This window comes from Sorex araneus, chromosome 10 (genome assembly GCF_027595985.1).
Source record: "Sorex araneus isolate mSorAra2 chromosome 10, mSorAra2.pri, whole genome shotgun sequence".
Lineage (NCBI taxonomy): Eukaryota > Metazoa > Chordata > Mammalia > Eulipotyphla > Soricidae > Sorex > Sorex araneus.
In genome coordinates, this window is record NC_073311.1 from 22042476 (window position 1) to 22061700 (window position 19225).

General features: G+C 38.9%; 1 protein-coding gene across 1 annotated transcript in view; it reads right to left on the bottom strand.

Moving 5' to 3' along the window:
- Window positions 1–19225, bottom strand: part of PAWR (pro-apoptotic WT1 regulator) — a 100926-nt gene that overhangs the window by 23829 nt on the left and 57872 nt on the right. Inside the window, exons 3-4 of the mRNA XM_055118212.1 lie at window positions 16222–16353; window positions 561–595 (exon numbers count right to left, since the gene is read on the bottom strand). Of these exons, the coding sequence (XP_054974187.1) occupies window positions 561–595; window positions 16222–16353 (167 nt within the window). The remainder of the gene's footprint in view (window positions 1–560; window positions 596–16221; window positions 16354–19225) is intronic.

Consider the following 19225-nt stretch of genomic DNA (forward strand, 5'->3'; position numbering starts at 1 on the left):
ACTGCCACACGGTGAGGCTCCCAAACTAAAGTAGTATAGTGGGGAAGGCTTGCAACAGCAGAACTGGTTTCTGTCCCCACCAAACCCTCATAGTACCCTAAGAAACGGCAGAATTGACCCTGAGTAGAGCCAGGAATAAGCCCTCAGCACAGTTGGACATGCCTCAAAACAAATAAAAGATAAAGCAAAATAAAAACTTAATTAAAATGTGATTCATTCTATATTTTGCTCTGGTAGTTTGGCTAATACAAGCGATATGTTTTTGTTTTTAATGTTTAAATACATAAAAACATAATATAAAGTCTTTATTATGCTAAGTTCATCAGACTAGTTCAAGTTCAATATGCGGGCAATTTTCAAAGACTATGCAATGTCAGAATAAGTCATGGTCAGACAGACATTACACTCCTGATTATGTAATTTCTTTTTAAGAGCACAATATTGAAGTTTCATAGACTTCAAAAACTGCTTGAAACCGTTCTAACCAGGTAAGTCATGGTCAGGTAGACATTACACTCATGTCTATAATATGCTGTAACTCATAACTTAAGAATTCTTACCTTTTATATCTGCCCGAAACAGTTCTAGATGGCTCCTGTAAGGTGAAATGATGACACATCAGTTTGGGTGTGTGTGCAGGCATACAATTTCAAAATCACATAAGGCAATCTTGAAGCAAATTTGAAATAGTTATAACTTCTTTCAAAAAATCACATTGTCGGGGCTGGAGTGATAGCACAGCGGGTAGGGCGTTTGCCTTGCACGCGGCAGACCCAGTTTCGAATCCCAGCATCCCATATGGTCCCCTGAGCACCGCCAGAGGTGATTCCTGAGTGCATGAGCCAGGAGTGACCCCTGAGCATCACTGGGTGTGACCCAAAAAGCAAAAAAAAAAAAAAAAAAAAAAAAAAAATCACATTGTCAAAGAAAACATTCTGAATCTGAATTTTCAGACGAACCAATGACTTAAGAAATTTTAACTTCAAAGTATATTTAAGTTCTTAAAAGGGACAAAAGAAAACATTAATCATCAACCTGTTTGCTTACATAATTCTGGAATTCCATAAGCATTAAAAAAGTCATCTTTTTTCTTTTTTTGAGTCATATCCGATAGTGCAGGACTTCCTGAGGCACTGTACGTGATACTGGGATCAAACCTGGGTCAGCTGCACACAAAGCAAATGCACTACCCACCAGAATATCTCCTCAGCTCTCAATGTCTAACCTACTTCCAAGGCTATTTTATGCCCTCGATTTTTTAACCAAAATGAACATACAATGATTAAGGGGCTGGGTATAAGGTTCAGTGGTAGGACACAGGTTATGTACGTTGGGATCCTGGAGCAGATCTCAGTACAAAAATGTAGGAGCAATTCAGAAATTTTTTCACTGTGAGGCCCTGGTTCAATTCATAACACCCAGTCCCCAACCCTCCAAAGGGTAAAGATAGTTTAAAAATTTTAAAGTTAGAAAACGGCAACAGGAAAACAGCTCAACGGGCTAATGCGCATGCTTTGCATGAGGAGGGTCCAGTTTTGAACCCCAGTACCACATGGTCTCTAAGCACCACCATAAATGACTCATCCCCCTGCAACAAGTTGGGAACAGCCTCTGAGCACCTCTGGGTGTGGCCCCAGAAGATAAAAAATAAATAAAAATTAAAAATAAGCTAGGAAAAAAAGAGTCATTTTTTTTTTAATGTTATGATACAAAAGAGTGGGGAAGGGGACCTGGGGCCCAAGAGATAGTGCAGGTATGTTAAGAACTTGCCTTGCATCCCACCAATCCCAGTTCAAATCATTGGTACCACATATAGTCTCCTGAGCACAGAAGCAGGAATACCCCTGAGCGCTGTCGGGTATACCCCAAATCACCCTCCCCAATGCCAAAAATGCTGAAAATTAGTATTAACTATTGCACCGGGAAACACATTTTCTTGCAACCAACCAGGTGGTCACTTCTCTCTGTTCAGCTATTCTGGCCAGGCTCGACAAATATTTTTACAGTTTTAGCTTAGTAAGGAGTTCAAATTAAATGATGAGTTCTTTAAAACAGTATAACTTCTCTTACTGCTGTTAATTACTGTAAGTCTCAAAAAAAGGGCTGAAAATATAGTCCAGGAATTAAGCCACTTTTGCATAAGCTAAGCTCGGTTCAATCCCCAACACTACGTATGGTTCCCATAAGCACTATTAGGGTTTACCCCTGAAAACGTTTGGGTCTGGCTTGGATACTGCCCAAACCAGCTTCCTCCCCAAAAGTCTCCAAGAGAGATTTCTGTGATTAAAAAAGTATATATATGGCCTAATTAAAGTCAAAACAATCTCCCTTTGTAAGCTGAGCGGATCCCCAAGTCAAAGCAGCATGCTCTGACTGCACTGTGTACAGCAGGCCACACAGGTAAGAGGAAGACTGAGATCCACGCTTGAACCAGATAGGACACTCACTTGCTCTGAAGCTGGGTAAATTATTTGTTATTCTAAGTTTCCTCATCTATCAAATAACAGTAACAGTTATTTTGGAGATCATAAAATGACACAAGTGAGTTAAAACCATTACCTAGCACAACTCTTGCTGACATTCTCTTGCTGTTTCACCATCCCAGGTGAGGCATGCCTATGGGTGACATCACTGGACCTGTTCCAGAACTGAGGACAGAACCCTTCCCTACCCAGAGCCCATGCCACTCTAAGGACCCACATCACAGCTCCTGAAGCACACAATGTATCTATTCAACATCACATGTGGCGCATTGTTATGCTTTCTGTCACTCTTGAGGACAGGCAGAGCAGACAGAGAGTAGCTTAATCCCTTAGCGTCTTCTGTGGGTCAACTAGACTAAAGACTCATCCCAGCACAGCAAGGACACTAGAAAACCAATGGGGAAAACATGCAGAAGCCCACCAAGTTCAATGAGAGAGAACAGTATCATCAAAGACATAAACTCCACCAGTAAATCCTCAGTGTCTTTAGTGACCTATAATGAGTATATTCAATGAATTCAAAGACATGATAACATAAGCAGTCTGCAAAGCACAAGAAAGCATGAGTCAAAATGAAAGAACAACTACAGTCGGAAATGAGAGAGACGAAGAACATGGTAGGTGTTGTTTAATAGTTAACAGAAGTCTTACACAGCAGAATAACAGAACTTGAGCAAAAGATTGAAGTGCTCCAGGGTAAGGAGGAATCCGATAGGAAACAGAAGGTAGGGAAAAAAGTCTAAAAAAGAAATAAATGGCATACCAGAGAACTATGGGACGAGGAACAATAGAAGAATCAAGGGACTGGAGCAATAGCACAGAGGGTAGGGCGCTTAGGGCATGCGGCCAACCCAGTTTTAACCCCAGCATCCCAAATGGTCCCCTGAGCACCGCCAGGGGTGATTCCTGAGTGCATGAGCCAGGAGTGTCCCCTGTGCATTGCTAGGTGTGACTCAAAAAGAAAAAAAAAAAAAGAGTTCCTTTTAAGGATTATCACGGAGTATGGCACTCACTAGTGGTACAAACAGTTGTCCTTTACTAGATTAGGAAACGCTAAAAAAAGCATTACAAATAATCACAAATTGCGTGTTGCTCATTTATTTTCTTATAATTCTATCTGCCAATCATTTAAGTTCTACTGGAGTAAGTAATATGAAATAAATCTGTCATATGTCTGCCACGGAGGCTGGCTGCAGTGGGGAGGGAGCCTGGGGGGTACTGGTGGAGGAAAGGGGACACCAGTTTTGGGCTTGGTGTCGGAACATTGTATGACTGAAACAACTCTATTATCAAAAACTTTGTAAATTATGGTATCTCAATAAACATTCCTGGGGAAAAATATAAGGCCAATCTTTAATAGTAAGATATGAAACTTCCAGAACTCAAATCTTCACCATGCTCATGGCTAATTTCCACAGGTTCAGGTGAGCCTCATCCATGAGTGAATGTGCTGAAAAGATCAGGCATTCAGCTTTTGTGACCAAAATCTTCAGGCTCTCATGGAGTTGGGAATGGGCGACCCCCTCCCCATCTCCCTGTTCTTCTGGGAGTCTGGCAGTCATGGCCACAAACTGCCTCTGATACCATGTAAGCTCATTAACAGCCATGATCCAGAGACTCACAAATAAACCTTGGAAGAGAGCAACACACCACAGAGATGCCGCTGAACCCCAAATTCACGGTCCAGTTTAAAAATTAACTCCAGCTCTATCACCCTATTTAAAATTTTAGAATTCTTGGTACGTGGCTGTAACATCTCATACTCTATCCCATTGATGATACACAGCACACCCATTTGATACACACACACACACACACACACACATATATGTATATATATATGTATATATATATACATATATAAGCACACAAGGATCAACCTTTAACAACATGTTAGTAATCTCAAGGGGCTTAGTGGGTCCAGGGTGAGATTCAACAATCTTCACACACTTTCCTCTAAGGAAACCTTTTTGGATCATTTGTAGTGAAATATTCATAACAGGCAATACAAAATAAATTACTTAAGTCCTGCTTTGGGCGCAGGCTTTGGGAGTCAGGGTGGGAAAATTCTAAATATGGTGGTGGGATGGTGTAATGGTGATGAGATTGGTGATGGAATATTGAATGTAATAAATTTTTATGAACTACTTTAAAAAAATAAAATGAAATAAAAATATTTTAAATTTAGCTAGTTTTTTTAAACTTTATAAAAAATACTGGGTTCTGGTGCAATTTTAGCAAATCTCTCAATTATTCTAAGGTAATAAATTCTCATATCATATTAAATCATTTAAATACAACTTTATTTGGGGCCAGAGCAATAACACAGCAGATAGGGTACTTGCCTTACATATGGCTGACCTGGGTTTAATTCCCAGCACCCCATATGTCCCCTGAATACCTTCAGGAGTGAATCCTGACCATAAAGCCAAGAGCAAGCCCTGAGCACAGCAGGCTGTGACCGCAAAACCAAATAAACATAGCTTTACTCCATTTTTTAATGTATGTCTTATTTCCTATGTAAAAGGTGACCTTCATGAGGAAATAAAAAAATCTAAAATAAAACCAAAGGAAAAATAAAAACTTAAAATTTGAATTCAATGATTACCAGTAGGGAGAATGAAACAGAAGCTTTCAGTGAACATAAAGTCTGGAACCAGATGGTTTCACTCATGAGTAATAACAGGTTTCCTCAGGAGGGAACATTTCCAAATTCATTTTATGAGTTATCTCGAGCATTATCTTGACATTGAAGTCATACAAGGACATCAAAAGAAAACCCCAGGTCAATATTCTCATGAACAGATACAGAAAAGTCCTTAACAAAGTACTAGCAAATGAATTCACAGTACACTGGAAGGATCATATACCATGATTAAATGTAATTTATTCTAGGGATGCAAGGATACATCAGTATCCATGAATCAATTAAAATGAACTGTATTAACAAAATAAAATGCAATCTAAAAAATCAATCATTGCAATAAATGTAAAAAACTGACAAAGTTTAACATTATGCACATAAAAACACTCAACAATGTGAGTACAGAACTAACATACCTCAATCAAGACCCACACATGACATTTGTTCACAGGTGACATACTCAATAGTAAAGAACTGAAAGTAGTTCCTCCAAGAAAAATTAGGGAAACAGTTTAACTTAAAATTGCATGAAAAAGCATAGAAAATCTAGGAATAAACTTCATCAACGAGGCGAAAGACTTGCATCATAGAAAGTTACCACACTGATAAAAAGAAATTAGGAATCATAAATAAATAAAAAGATACTTTGCAAATCGATGGGAAGAATTAGAATAACTAAAAATTTCTCTGATGTGCAATGCAAAACAAACTTTAGGTTAAATTGTAATCCAGATCAAAATGCCAATGGTTTGTTTTTAACAGAAATAGCGTAAGCAAAACTGAGCTTATATGAAACTGAATCATGACCAAAAGGAAACTTAGATATATAAAAACACCCTTTGATTTCAAATTGTATTAGAAAAAAAAATTAGCAGTCAAAAAATTCTGACACCAGCAGAAAGAAGATGCATAAAGCAACAGGACAAAATGGAGCTCAAAGATAAACCCACACATTGGAGGAGAATGAAGTAGGATTAACATAATTGTACAGGTCCCCCTGCCCGGGAAATGCTCACTATACATTACTTATCAACACACAGGGACAAAGAATAGACCACATGCTTGGGTACAATTCTAGTGTCCCTAAAGTTATAAAATCAGAAATCCTATCAAGTGTCTTTTCAGACCACAAGGCTATGGGGATAGAAATTAACCATGAAAACTAAGTTGGAAAAAAGCTTCTAACATTTGGAAACTGAAAAACATGTTGCTAAATCATTCTGGGTGAAAGAGGATATCAAAAAAACAAAAAGAGCTCCTGAATAAGAATGAAGATACAAACTACCAGAACCTATAGGACATAGTAAAAGTAGTACTATGGATATTTTCTGAGCAACATGGGCTAAATCAGAAACCAAGGAAAGGTCCAAATAAATAACCTAACATCACAGATTTAATAACTTTTTAAAAGGACAACAATAAACTCCAAAGTAGAAGGGTGAAGACAATTAACTTCAGAGTAGAAACCAATGCTATAAAAATCAAATAAATACTAGAAATGGTTTAATGAAACCAGAGCTGGTTTTTTTTTTTTGGGGGGGGGAGATAAATGAGATGAACAAACTCTTGGAGAGACTCATGAACAAAAGGATAGAAACCCAAATCAATTTTATCAGAGATCAAAGGCACCTCACAGTTATGAATAACCACAAGAGATTATTAAGAATAACTATGCCTTGAAGCTGGAGAACTCAGATGAAACTCTTAGAATCATACAACCTCCTCAAACTGAATCAGAAAGAATAAAAAAACCTCAACAGACTCATAAGATGAAAGAAAATTGAAACAGTAACTTAAAATCTCCCCAAGAGCAAAAGTCTAGGTCCAGAGAACTACACTAATGAGTTCTAACAAACATTAAAAGAAAATTATTTACAACTTATACTCTAGTACTTCTAAAATATCAAAGGAACAGCAATCGCAATCCTTCTTAACTGTTGCTGTTGCTCCTCCTCCTCCTTCATTTCTTGGGTTTGTTTTGGGGCTACTCCTAGTTGTGCTAAGAGCTAACTCCTCGCTCTGAGCTCAGGGAACACTCCAAGGAACTCAGGGGGCCATATGGGATGCCAGGGATTGAAGCCAGTCAATTGTGTGCAAGGCAAATGCCCTACCTGCTTTACTATCGTTCAGGCCACCCTGACAGCCTCTATGAAGATAACATTATCCTAATACCAAAAATAGGCAGAGATATGACAAAAAAAAATCCCTGATGAAAACTAAATATCAGCAAACTGAACTGAATCCAATAATAATCAAAAGGATCATTCACCACAGAATTGATTCTAGGAATATAATGATGGTTTAATGAATATATTCTATCAAAAAAAAAAAAGAAAAATCACAGAATCACATCAACTACTGAAAAAAAAGGTAAAATGTAACATCTACTAATGATAAAAATCCTCAACAAAATAGGTGCAAGAAAGAATGTGCCTTGAAATAGTAAAGACCATAGAAACAAATCCCCTCTGATCAGATACAGGGCAAGAATATCTACTTTCTCCAAATGTTCAATATAGTCTTGGGGTCCTCAAAACAACAATCAGTGAGAAAAAGAAATCAAAAACAGCAAATAAGTTTTTAAGCTACAGAAAATCTTTAAGATTCCACTAGAATACTTAGAAACAATAAGCCAATACAGCAAAGTAGCAATCTACAAAAATCAATACTCATACAAAAAAGCTGAATTTCTATAAGCATACCACAAACTAGAGAAAAAAAATCAAAACAACAATCACATTTAAGTGTTTAGATGTCAAATACCTGAGTATTAACAAAGGAGGCGATATATTCATCAAAACTGCTGAATCACTTGGGAAGGAAAAAGACACCAGAAAATGGAAAAATATTCCAAATTCATGAAATCAGTTTACACACACCGTCAAAATGATCATCCTACCCAAAACCTTATACAGATTTAATGTGATTCCCACCAAAATTTGATGACATTCTTTAAGGACTGGACAAACTACTAAAATCTGTATGGAATCATACAACTCTCCCAAGAGTCAAAACTATTCAGAGAAAAAAGAAGGGAGGCTGTATTTCCTGGCGGTCTTAAATTATATTATAAAACTATAATACAGAGAGTCTCTTGCCAGCATGCCTGGTTGTCTTCCCCGGGGCCCAGGGGAAGGGCTCCAGCTTCCCTCCCCACCCCGAGCAAAGCTCCCGGCAGTCAAAGATCACCGTTGAACCTAGCTACAGCCATGCTCGAGGCCCCTCTCCACATGTTCAGACAGGCCTCACGCATGAAGGTACCAGCAGAAGAACCCAGGTGTGTGTAATCCCATCAAAGGCCAACATCCAGAGAGACTTAAAAGCAAGCTCTCAGAAGCGTCAGAAACTGGCAAACTTCTGAGAGTTTCCTGTCCACATGGGACAGCTTTGCAAGCTCCCCATGGTGTATTCATATGCTAAATCCAGTAACAAGCTGGATCTCATTCCCCTGACCCTGAAGAGCCCCCCGTGCAACATCCATAGGAGGGCCGAGTGGAGGATGGACTTCTAAGATCTCAGGGAAAGGACGAAATGAGAGGTTACTGAGCCCGTCAGAGAAATCGGTGATTAACGGGATTTCGTGATAATACTCAGGGCTATGATACTGGAATAGGTATATAATATAGACTCTCAAGCCAGTGGAACATAATTCAGAGCCCAGACTGTCAAATTTATGAAGTAAATCTCTGACAAAATGACCAGGTGTATGAAACACAGCAAGGATATCTCTTCAAAAAATGACGTTGGGGAAACTAGATAGTCACATTATAAAATTTTGCTTAAAAGTAAAACTGGTTCAATATCTCAAATACACATATTTAATTCAACGTGTATCAGTAACCCAGAGATTAGACTAGACTCCTTATACCGAGGAAAACAAAAGGCAAAACTCTCAAGAACATGCACTGCAGAACAGAGATTTGACTCCATTGGCAAAGATAACAAAAATGAAAGTAAACAAATAGGACTACCTCAAATTAAAAGATGTTTACATGAAAAAAGAAACAGGCTAAGTATAACATCCTAATAATTAGGAGAAAATATTTGCAAAATACATCAGCTAAAAATTTATAAAGCACTCACAAAGCTCAACAACAACAAAACCTGCCAACTAACCTATGTAAAAAAATAGGGAGAATGGTGGAACAATTATTTCCCAGAGGAAGACACATGGAGAGCCAAGAGGCATATGCAAGTGTTCAATGGCAGGAAAATGTAAATTAAAACAACAATGAGATATCACCTAACACCAGTGAGAATGTCAAAAATACTGGAAACAACCATTGTTGGTGGGGATGTTGTGAAAAAGTAACCTCATATACTGTTGGTGTAGTATCATCTGGCTCTGCCTCCATGAAAAATACCTTGAAAAAGTCTTTAAAATAAAAAAAAAAAACACGGAGCTGAAAAAAACCAAAACAAAACATGGAGCTTTTCTATACCACCTAGCCATTCTGCTTCTTAGCATCTACCCTCCAGATACAATTCAAAAGATATATGCATACCTATAGTCACTTGAACACTCAGGACAATAGGATATAAAAACACCCAAATATTCAATAAATAAAAAAATAAAATTATGATATATAAACACTGTGATATAATATCCAGCTATAAGAAAATAAACCTTGCAGTTCACTGCAACATGAATAAAACTGAGGGTATCAGGCTAATATGCAGAATGACTCAGGAGAAGGACCAACAAGGATGACCTCACTCATCTGTGATATACAGAGAAACAAAACTAGGGAACAGACTGCATGGAACAATGACACATTCTTGGCTTTAGATGACAAAACTCAGATTACCAATCATGGGGGAAGCAGGAGTGGGGTCTGAAGGGGTGAACTAGAAGGGACATAAGAACATTAATAAAGGGCCTTGGGCACTCTGGTGATGGCGGCTGTATGTCAAAACCATAAACAATGCTATGGAAATCATATTACCTAAAGTACAATAGGGCCAGAGAGATAGTACGGAGGTTAAAGGTACTTGCCTTGCATAGGGCTGACCTTTGCTTCAATCCCTGCCACAACCAGGAGTGATCCCTATGCACAGAGCAGAGAGTGAGCCTGGGGACTGAGAGGGTAGTACAGCCCCAAATTTTCCCACCAAAGGAAAAAAAAAGTTGAAATAAAATTTTATTTAAAAGCTCACATATATGGACAAAAGCACCTGAAATGTGCTCAGTATCACTACACATCAGGAAAATGCAAATCAAAACCACAAGAGACCATAGTGCTTCTTATAATATCTATTAACAAAAGGCAAGAAATAATAGGAGTTGGTAAAGATGTGGGTATAAAGGAACACCAACTCACAGTTGGCAGGAGGTAAACTGATACTGTCAGGAAAAACTGAACCTTTCTCAAAAAATGAAAACACTAAACTCAGATATATGATCTCTTCTTGGTCATTACAGCAACAATTGCCAATACAGGAAAACAACTGAAGTGTACACTAAAGATTAAAGAAAATGTGGCTTCCTCCAAGCATTCATTCAAAAAAGGTCAGATACCTTCCCTCTCAAATTATTTGAAGGTCAAATGTTTTCTAATTCCTTTTATGAAGTTAGCAAACCTGATACCAAAAACAAACAAAAACACAAACTTACACATTGCACGCACACACACAAACACAGTCAAAATCTAACACAAAATTCAGAATAATCTGTTAGCATACTGAAGTCAATAAATACATAGAAAGATGAGACACTTAACCAAGTGGGATTTATTCCAAGGATTCAAGAAAGGTTCAATGGGGCTTGCTTTTCAAGCCTGTGTTCAACCCTTGAACATGAATTCCGATTGTCTCTATGACTCTTTGCTTGCTTTTCCACTCTGGAGAGGCCCATGTTCTCTCTTGAACATGTACTTTGTCTCTTTCTCTCCTCACATATTTCTAAATAAGTTTCAATGAAAATTATCTTGCCTAACCATAAAAAACAAAGAACCCAAAGTTCAATATACTCCAATCAATCAATGTAATATAACACATCAATAAAATGAAGGAAAAAACTAAATGATTATCTCAAATTAGTAGTGATCATCTCTACAAAGAAAAATCACTTGATCCATTTGATACAGACTATCAATAAAAAGGAACATACTTAAACATAAAAGGACATACGTGGTAAGTATACTAATACCACAGGCTTTTCTTTCCTCTAAGATTAGGAACAAGATATTCATTTCTTACCACTATTATCTAACTAATAATAAAAGTTCTAGCCAGAGGAACTAGACAAGAAATAAAAGGCTTCCAAATTGGAAAGAAGGAAAACTGTCATTACATACATATGACAGGATACCTGTACATGAAATCCAAAAGGCTCCAACAACAAAACACGATAAATAACAAATACATCAAAGTTGCAAGCTACCACTGGTATATCTACACAATGGAATACTATGAAGCTGTTAGAAAAGATGAAGTCATGAAATTTGCATATAGGTGGAGCAATATGAAAAGTATCATGTTAAGTGAAATGAGTCAGAAAGAGAGGGACAGACATAGAAAGATTGCACTCATTTGTGGAATGTAAAGTAACAGAATGGGAGACTAACACCCAAGAATAGCAGAGATGTTCCACAGCTTGGAAGCCAGCCTCACACACTGGGGGAAAAGGCAGCTCAGATAGAGAAGGGATCACCAAGTAAAGGGTGCTAGGAGGGGCCGTACAGGATGGGAGATGCGGGCTGAAAGTAGACTATAGACCGAATATGATGGCCACTTAATACCTCTATTGCAAATCACAACACCCAAAAGGAGAGAGAGCAAAAGGGAATGCCCTGTCACAGAGGTGGGGGGAAGGGGGGCCAGGGAATGGGGTGAGGGTAGTGGGAGGGATGCAGAGACCATTGGTGGTGGAAAATGGGCACTGGTGGAGGGATGGGGACACGACACGATCATTGTATGACCATTGTATGACAAGTATGAAAGTTTGTAAATCTGTAACGGTACCCCCACAGTGATTCACTAATAAAAAATTAATAAATACATAAATTAAAACAAAGTTGCAAGCTACAACACACAAAATTCTGTTGTATTTCTTTATGCAATAAATTAGCAGAGAGGGTAAAAACAATGCAATGTATGATCACAGCAAAAAAACACCCAAAACATTAATAAATTCAATGAAGAAAACAAACGTTTAAACTGAAAATGATCAATATACTTGGTTATGGCTCAAGTGGTAGCGCACATGAGTGAGGAGGGTCACTGGTACTGCATGGTGCCCTGAGCACTGCTGGGCGGCCCTGGCAGTCCCCAAGCACCGCCACACTCAACCACATGACCTGAAGCACCTCCCTGAGGAGCAGCCTCAAGTTCCCCAGCACTGCTACATGTGACCCCTATTAAAAAAAAAAAGTCTAGGCACTGGAAACATTAGTGCAGGGGCTAAGGCACTTGCCTTGCACGTCAGGGCTCTTGGCTTGAATTCCCAGCATCACTAATGGTCATTCCTGAGAACAGAGTCAGGAATAATCCCTGAGCATCTTTCAGCATGGCCCAAACTCATCCCATCACCACCACTCACCCCTTTGTTCCCCCCAAAATAAAACATCCTTTGGAGAAACTGAAGATACAATGAAATGGAAAAACCATTCCTATGATCATGACCTGGAAGAATAAACTTTTTTTTTGGTTTTGGAGCCACACCTGGCTGTGCTCAGGGCTAGGCATAGGGAACATATGTGTGTCAGGGAACAAACACGGGTCATCTGTGTTCAAGGCAAATGCTTTACCCACTGTACCATCACTCTGATGCCTGGAAGAATAAATATTATTTAAACGGTCATTTTACAGTATACAAATCCAGTATAATTCTAATTAAAATTTCAGTGGCATTTTCTACAGAAGTAGAATATGAAAGTCCTAAAAAAGTTTTATGGGAAAAAAAAAATCAATGGATATGCAAAATAATCCCATGGGGCGGGGGGGACAATGACAAAGTTGGCAGTATCTTGCTCTAATTTCTTTCTTTTTTTTTTTTTTTTGCTTTTTGGGTCACATCCAGCAATGCACAGGGGTCACTCCTGGCTCATGCACTCAGGAATCACCCCTGGCAGTGCTCAGGGGACCATATGGGATGCTGGGATTTGAACCCGGGTCAGCCGTGGCAAGGCAAACACCCTACCCGCTGTGCTATCACTCCAGCCCCATCTTGCTCTAATTTCTATCTAGACCACAAAGCTATAATAACCAAAACAGTGTATGGTACGTCCATTCAAAGTCAAATCAAATCCAGGGAAAATGTAATCAAAAAGACAATGAGAGTTCACCCCACACCAGCAAATAAAAATCTACAATCAAAAAGTCCAGAAACATTAATTGCTTGTGGGGAGGGGTGAAAAAGGAGCTCTTCTTCACTGTTCTGTGGACTGCTGCCTGGTCGTGCCTCTTTGGCCGACCCAGGTTCGATCCAGTGGGAGCCTGAGTGCAGAGTCAGGAGTAAGCCCTGAGCACAACCGGGCACGGCCCTCCCAAGGTCCAGCAGCAGATACTTGAAAAAAGAAACTGATTACTAGCATGAAAAATATATCTTGCAGTTTGTTGCGATTTGGATGCAACTGGAGGGTGACACGGTAAGTGAAGCATGAATAATATCTGATGATTTAACTTACATATGGAATATGAAGACATAAAGCAAATGATTAGATAAGAACAAACGACAAACAAACCCTGAGATAAGGTCAATGGAACTGTGATCTAAGGATACTAAGCGTGGAAGGACTCCTGGAATAATGGTGACGGGATCTTCACACTTCAGTAGCAGCACTGCAAGTACGAAGTGATACATTGATACTATTGCTAAATGTGTATATATATATATGTGTGTGTGTGTGTGTACATATATATTGCAGTATTATAAACGACATATAGGGACGACTAATTTTTATTCTATTTCCTATAAAAATAAAGGGAACAACAATTACTGTTAGGGCTGAAAATTGTTTTTTAAATGTCAGTGGAAAAGAAAAATCCTAGTATAACCTAAACTGTTACAAAAAGCACAAATGCTAGGACTAATATTAAGCTAAAGAGTTTCAGACCATGTAAGTAGATCTTGCAACAACCTCAAAGTCTGTTATACAACTGAAATAATATTCCTTATAATGGGATGGCTTATATTACAAAAGAGAGAAGGAGAGCCATACCAAGCTTAGAAAAAGTTGGCGAAGCACAGACCTTTTTGTTTAAGTTTAAATAATACATTCTACTTCATTCAAGGTTAGAATGGTCAATAAGGAAATCCCATAAATACTATCATTACAGGTGCAGTGGGCAGATCAGAACTTGTGAAGTATAAACAAATATAAAAGCAATGAAATAAGATCAGCCAATTAAAAGGCCAATGGGATAAAGAAAAATAATGCTGAAACTATTCAAATAAATAAATTGTCAACAAAACCACAGTCCTCAGCAAAATTTTTAAAAAATCATTGAACATGCTAAATGCCCCTCCAAACTAACTTAAATACCTGTCCTGAGGGTCAGGAAGCTAGTCCAAAGGGTTGGAGACCTTGCTTTGCATGCCGGGACCCTGAACTTGATCCGAGGCACTGCATAGTACCATGGGCACCACCAGGTACTGTACCCCAAAGTGGGGTTTTTGAAGCCTCAGAAGGGTAAAGGTATATGCTCCAAGATGCTTAGCATGGGTGTTTGCAGTCCTCGTACTGTGCAGAGAGCATCTCTTCAGAGGGATGAGTGGTGAGAAACTGAAAGTCTACACAGCAGGTTGATAAGAGGTGCCCAGGAGAAAGCAATCCAATAGGAAGTTGCAGAGTCTAAGCAGTGACAGTGCTAGGGAGCAGAGCCGAGAACAGGGAGACTCAAGTAAGCAAGCTGAGGAAGCAATCACAGAGGGCACTGATTCAGTGTACCGAGTTAGAACTCAAGCCGAATTAAGACAGTATTCTTCGGGCCAGCACAGAATGCCCAAGTTTAAAAGAATGTGCATTTGGAGTGCTGACGCAGATGCAGAGCCAAAGGGACTGTCAATGATGGTAAGGAAGGCTTAAGTGTGGGGAAGGGGTGGCAAGGGGAGAGGAGCTACATCAAGGAGACTTGGAAAGGTAAGAAAAATGTACTCCAACCTGTGGAACTCTCACTCCAGCCCTTAATTTTCCCAGGTTATTAGAGAATTATTAATTGTACAATGGCCATGACTATCTAGAGAAGAATCTGCCAATTTGCGTGGTGTCAAAGCATATATATAAGAAAATACCTAAAAATTTTAATTTGTATTAGCACTAGTCTACATCACTTGAAAAATTTCAAGCAAAGTCTTCAAATACTCTAAGTTTTCACAAAATATATTGTTTTTTTTTTTGCTTTTTTTGGGGGGGGGTCACACCCAGCGATGCTCAGGGGTTACTCCTGGCTTTGCACTCAGGAATTACTCCTGGCAGTGCTTGGGGGACCATATGGGATGCCGGGGATCGAACCCAGGTCGGCCGCGTGCAAGGCAAACGCCCTACCCGCTGTGCTATCGCTCCGGCCCCCACAAAATATATTGCATACTCCTACTTATTTCTTCACTTTTAAAGATTTATTTTACTTTATGGCTGTAAAAACGATGGGAATAAGCAAAAATCTCCCTCCCTCCTTCCCTGTTTGGGGTTGGGGGACACACCAGTATTGCTCAAGGATCCTAGCTCTGAACCCAGGAATTACTCTGGCAGTGCTCAGGAGACCATAGGGGTACAGCAGACTGCCTCCTCACCCCACCTGGCTAACAAGCCTTTGACTGAAAACCAGTTATTTTATTTCTTCTGTTGCCCTTCGGCATCCCCCCCTCTTTGTTTACTTATATCCTGCATATGAGAAAGATCATTCTGTCTGTCCCTCCTAACTTCACTCTATGATACTCTCCAAATGTTTCCATGTAACAGAAAATTGCATGATTTCATTAAAAAAAAAAAAAGGTAGTGTATCCTAATGTGTATGAAGCAGTATAGTTCCTTTTTCCAGCTATCTGTTTTTGAACACCTGGGTTATTTCAAGATTTTGGTTACTGTGAATACTGCTGCATTAAACAAAGAAATGCAGATGTCTTTTCTGAGTAGAGTACTTTTAAATACTCACCTGTAGAAGATAGGAACTGCCTGGATCTAATAAACTCACAGCTTCATTCTGCACCGTGTTCTGTTGTGTAATTGCATCTTCTCGTTTTCTCTCTTTCTGCCCCATTTCATCATCTTCATATTCATCTAAGCACTGAAAGGAAGGACAGTTTCTATTTTATTTTCACACATTAATGTGATTTGATAGTATGTGAGGATACAATTGTTAACAAAATTAACTTATGTACTCAGTTATTTTCAGCAATAATGTACATTTAAAACCTGGAAACTGAATCATCTCAATTAAAACCTGAGCCTTCATATTCACACCACTACAAACACAATAAAGGCAGGGTTTACGTTTACTGTCCATTCAATAAGACTATGTCTGCTACCTTAAATTTCTGGAAGTTAGCAAAAGATACAATCCATATATGGAATTTATATTCTAGTAGGAAAGATAAAACTATATAATCACTTAAAAATAGTTATGTGTATAACTTAGTAATAATCTATTTTTTAGCTTAATAGTACCTATGAGTATACTGAAAGAAATTTTCATCTGAGAATAAGTTTTTAAGAGTCCATAGAAGAGCTTGTAAAAAATGGATATTATTTGAAAATGTAAATAAAGAAAAAATAAATTTCAGAGTACAAAAAGTTTATGAAAAGCCTACAGGCTCAAGGTTTGATAGAAAGTATGAGAAAAATTACAGTATAATATCTACATTTTCCATTTCATTATGTCCCATCTATTGTGGGACGAATTGATGAACTTTGCTTTAAACCTCAACTTTAAAAAATTTTATTGGCAGCCTTGATGATTTACAGTAGTTAATGATAGGGTTTCATAAAGGAGAGAGAGAGAGAGAGAGAGAGAGAGAGAGGAGAAAGGGGAAGAGGGAGGGAGGGAAAGAGAGCGCGCCTGTTAGAGGCAGGGAAGGGGAAGGGGCTAGTGGCAGGAAATATGCACTGGTAAAGGGATAGGTGTTGGAACATCATTTGACTGAAACCCAGTCATGTATAACTTGGTACCTGTGTATCTAACTGTAATTCAATTGTAAAACAATAGGGCTTCATGTATAGCAAGTTCCAATAACACACCTTCACTTGTATGCTACACACACACACACACACACACACACACACATCCCCTTGCCAGGGAAAAATCTCAGTGAAGGACACACACACACACCCCCCATCCCCTTGCCAGGGAAAAATCTCAGTGAAGGATGGACACACACACACATACACACACACACACACACCCCATCCCCTTGCCAGGGACACCCCCCCCCATCCCCTTGCCAGGGAAAAATCTCAGTGAAAGACAGACACACAGACACAGACACAGACACAGACACAGACACAGACACACACACACACACACACACACACACACACATATATTCCCTTGCCAGGGAAAAATCTCAGTGACGGATACCAGTTCCCATTTTCTGTTACCTCTGGCCAGCAGAAATGTTTAAAATAGTTTAACAAAGACATTTTCAACAACAAAATGTCCTTAAATTCTGTGAGACCTTAGTACCTAGCCCATGAACACAAAAGATACATGTATACCTATGTTCAGTGCAGCAGTATTTATGATGGCCAGAATCTGAGAACATCCCAAGTACCCAACAACAAATGAGTAGAAATATGATGCATTTTTACTATGTAAATACGATGTATATTTACGATGTAAATACGATCATATATACACAATGAAATACTAAGTTTTAAGAAAGGAGGAAATCTTGTCCTCCACTGCAACATGACTGGAACTAGAGGTCATGCTAAGTTAAATTAGCCAAGAAGAAAGACAAACATGGAATGACCTCATGCATATTAGTTTATAAAGCAAGGGAACAATGTCCAATGGAAACAGATTTTTAGACTCCAACCACAGAATTATGTTGGGGGCGGGAAGGGAGGGAGAAATTAGATGAAAAGGGTTATGGTGGAGGGATCCTGACACTTTGGTTATAGGTGTGGTGTGTTAGCCAGTGCTACTGTAACAAATAAAATTTGAAAACAAATTACAAGCTCAGGGGCTGAGGAGAGTACAGTAGATAAGCCACTTGTCTTGTATGTGGTTGACCTGGCTCGATCCCTGGCAACCCACAAGATCCCCTAAGCCCACCAGGAGTGATCTCTGAGCACAGAACCAGGAGTAAGCCAGGTGTGGCACAAAAAACAGCAACAAAAACAGAAGATCTATCAGAGAAAAATGTCTCTGAAGGCATTCTCTAAATACTAAGATACTGATCAAAGCACAGTAGAGCAAAAGAGACAATAATACTTAAAACAAAAAGTCTGAGTTTTCAGAGAATTTTGGGGGGGCCCCCTGCTCCCCAAACGCACTGTGTGTTACACGTATCATGTGGTCCTCATCACATCACCCTGTGGGAACTGTGGCCTAGGAACCAGCAGCCAGTTCAAGAGAATGATAATATCAGTACCATTATTTCTGTAACTAGCTGCCCTTGAGTCGATAAGATTCTAATAAAGGAGACAAGTGTCTTCTGCCAAGGTCCGTGAAACTACAGCAGGTTAGTAAACTAAACAGGTTAGTTTACAAACAGTAAGATCTCATGTACTCACAATTCTTGACAGAGATAAGGACTGGAAAAATGTATCACCTAATCACAAAGAAACATAATAAATAGCCTGAGAAACTTTGAACTTTCAACTACAAACCATCAAAAAATGTTACCGTGACATAATTCCTTAGAATATAAGTAAAGCATGATGACATTTGACAAGGGGGAGTCAATATGTACTCAGAAATTCAGAGTCCAGTAAAAATAAACAAGAACCCAAAGTGGCAAGACCAGTTAAATAACACTGTAGGCAATTCAATCCTATGAAATGATATATCCTAGGCAAATACCAATAAACCTAGCAAAGAGTGCAACAGTTTAAGAAATTAGTCCAGATTTTAAAAATTAATCTCTCTGAGAGCAAAGAGCTAGCTCAAATATCCAGGCACATTCTCTGCATTCTGGAGGCCTGAGATCTATCCT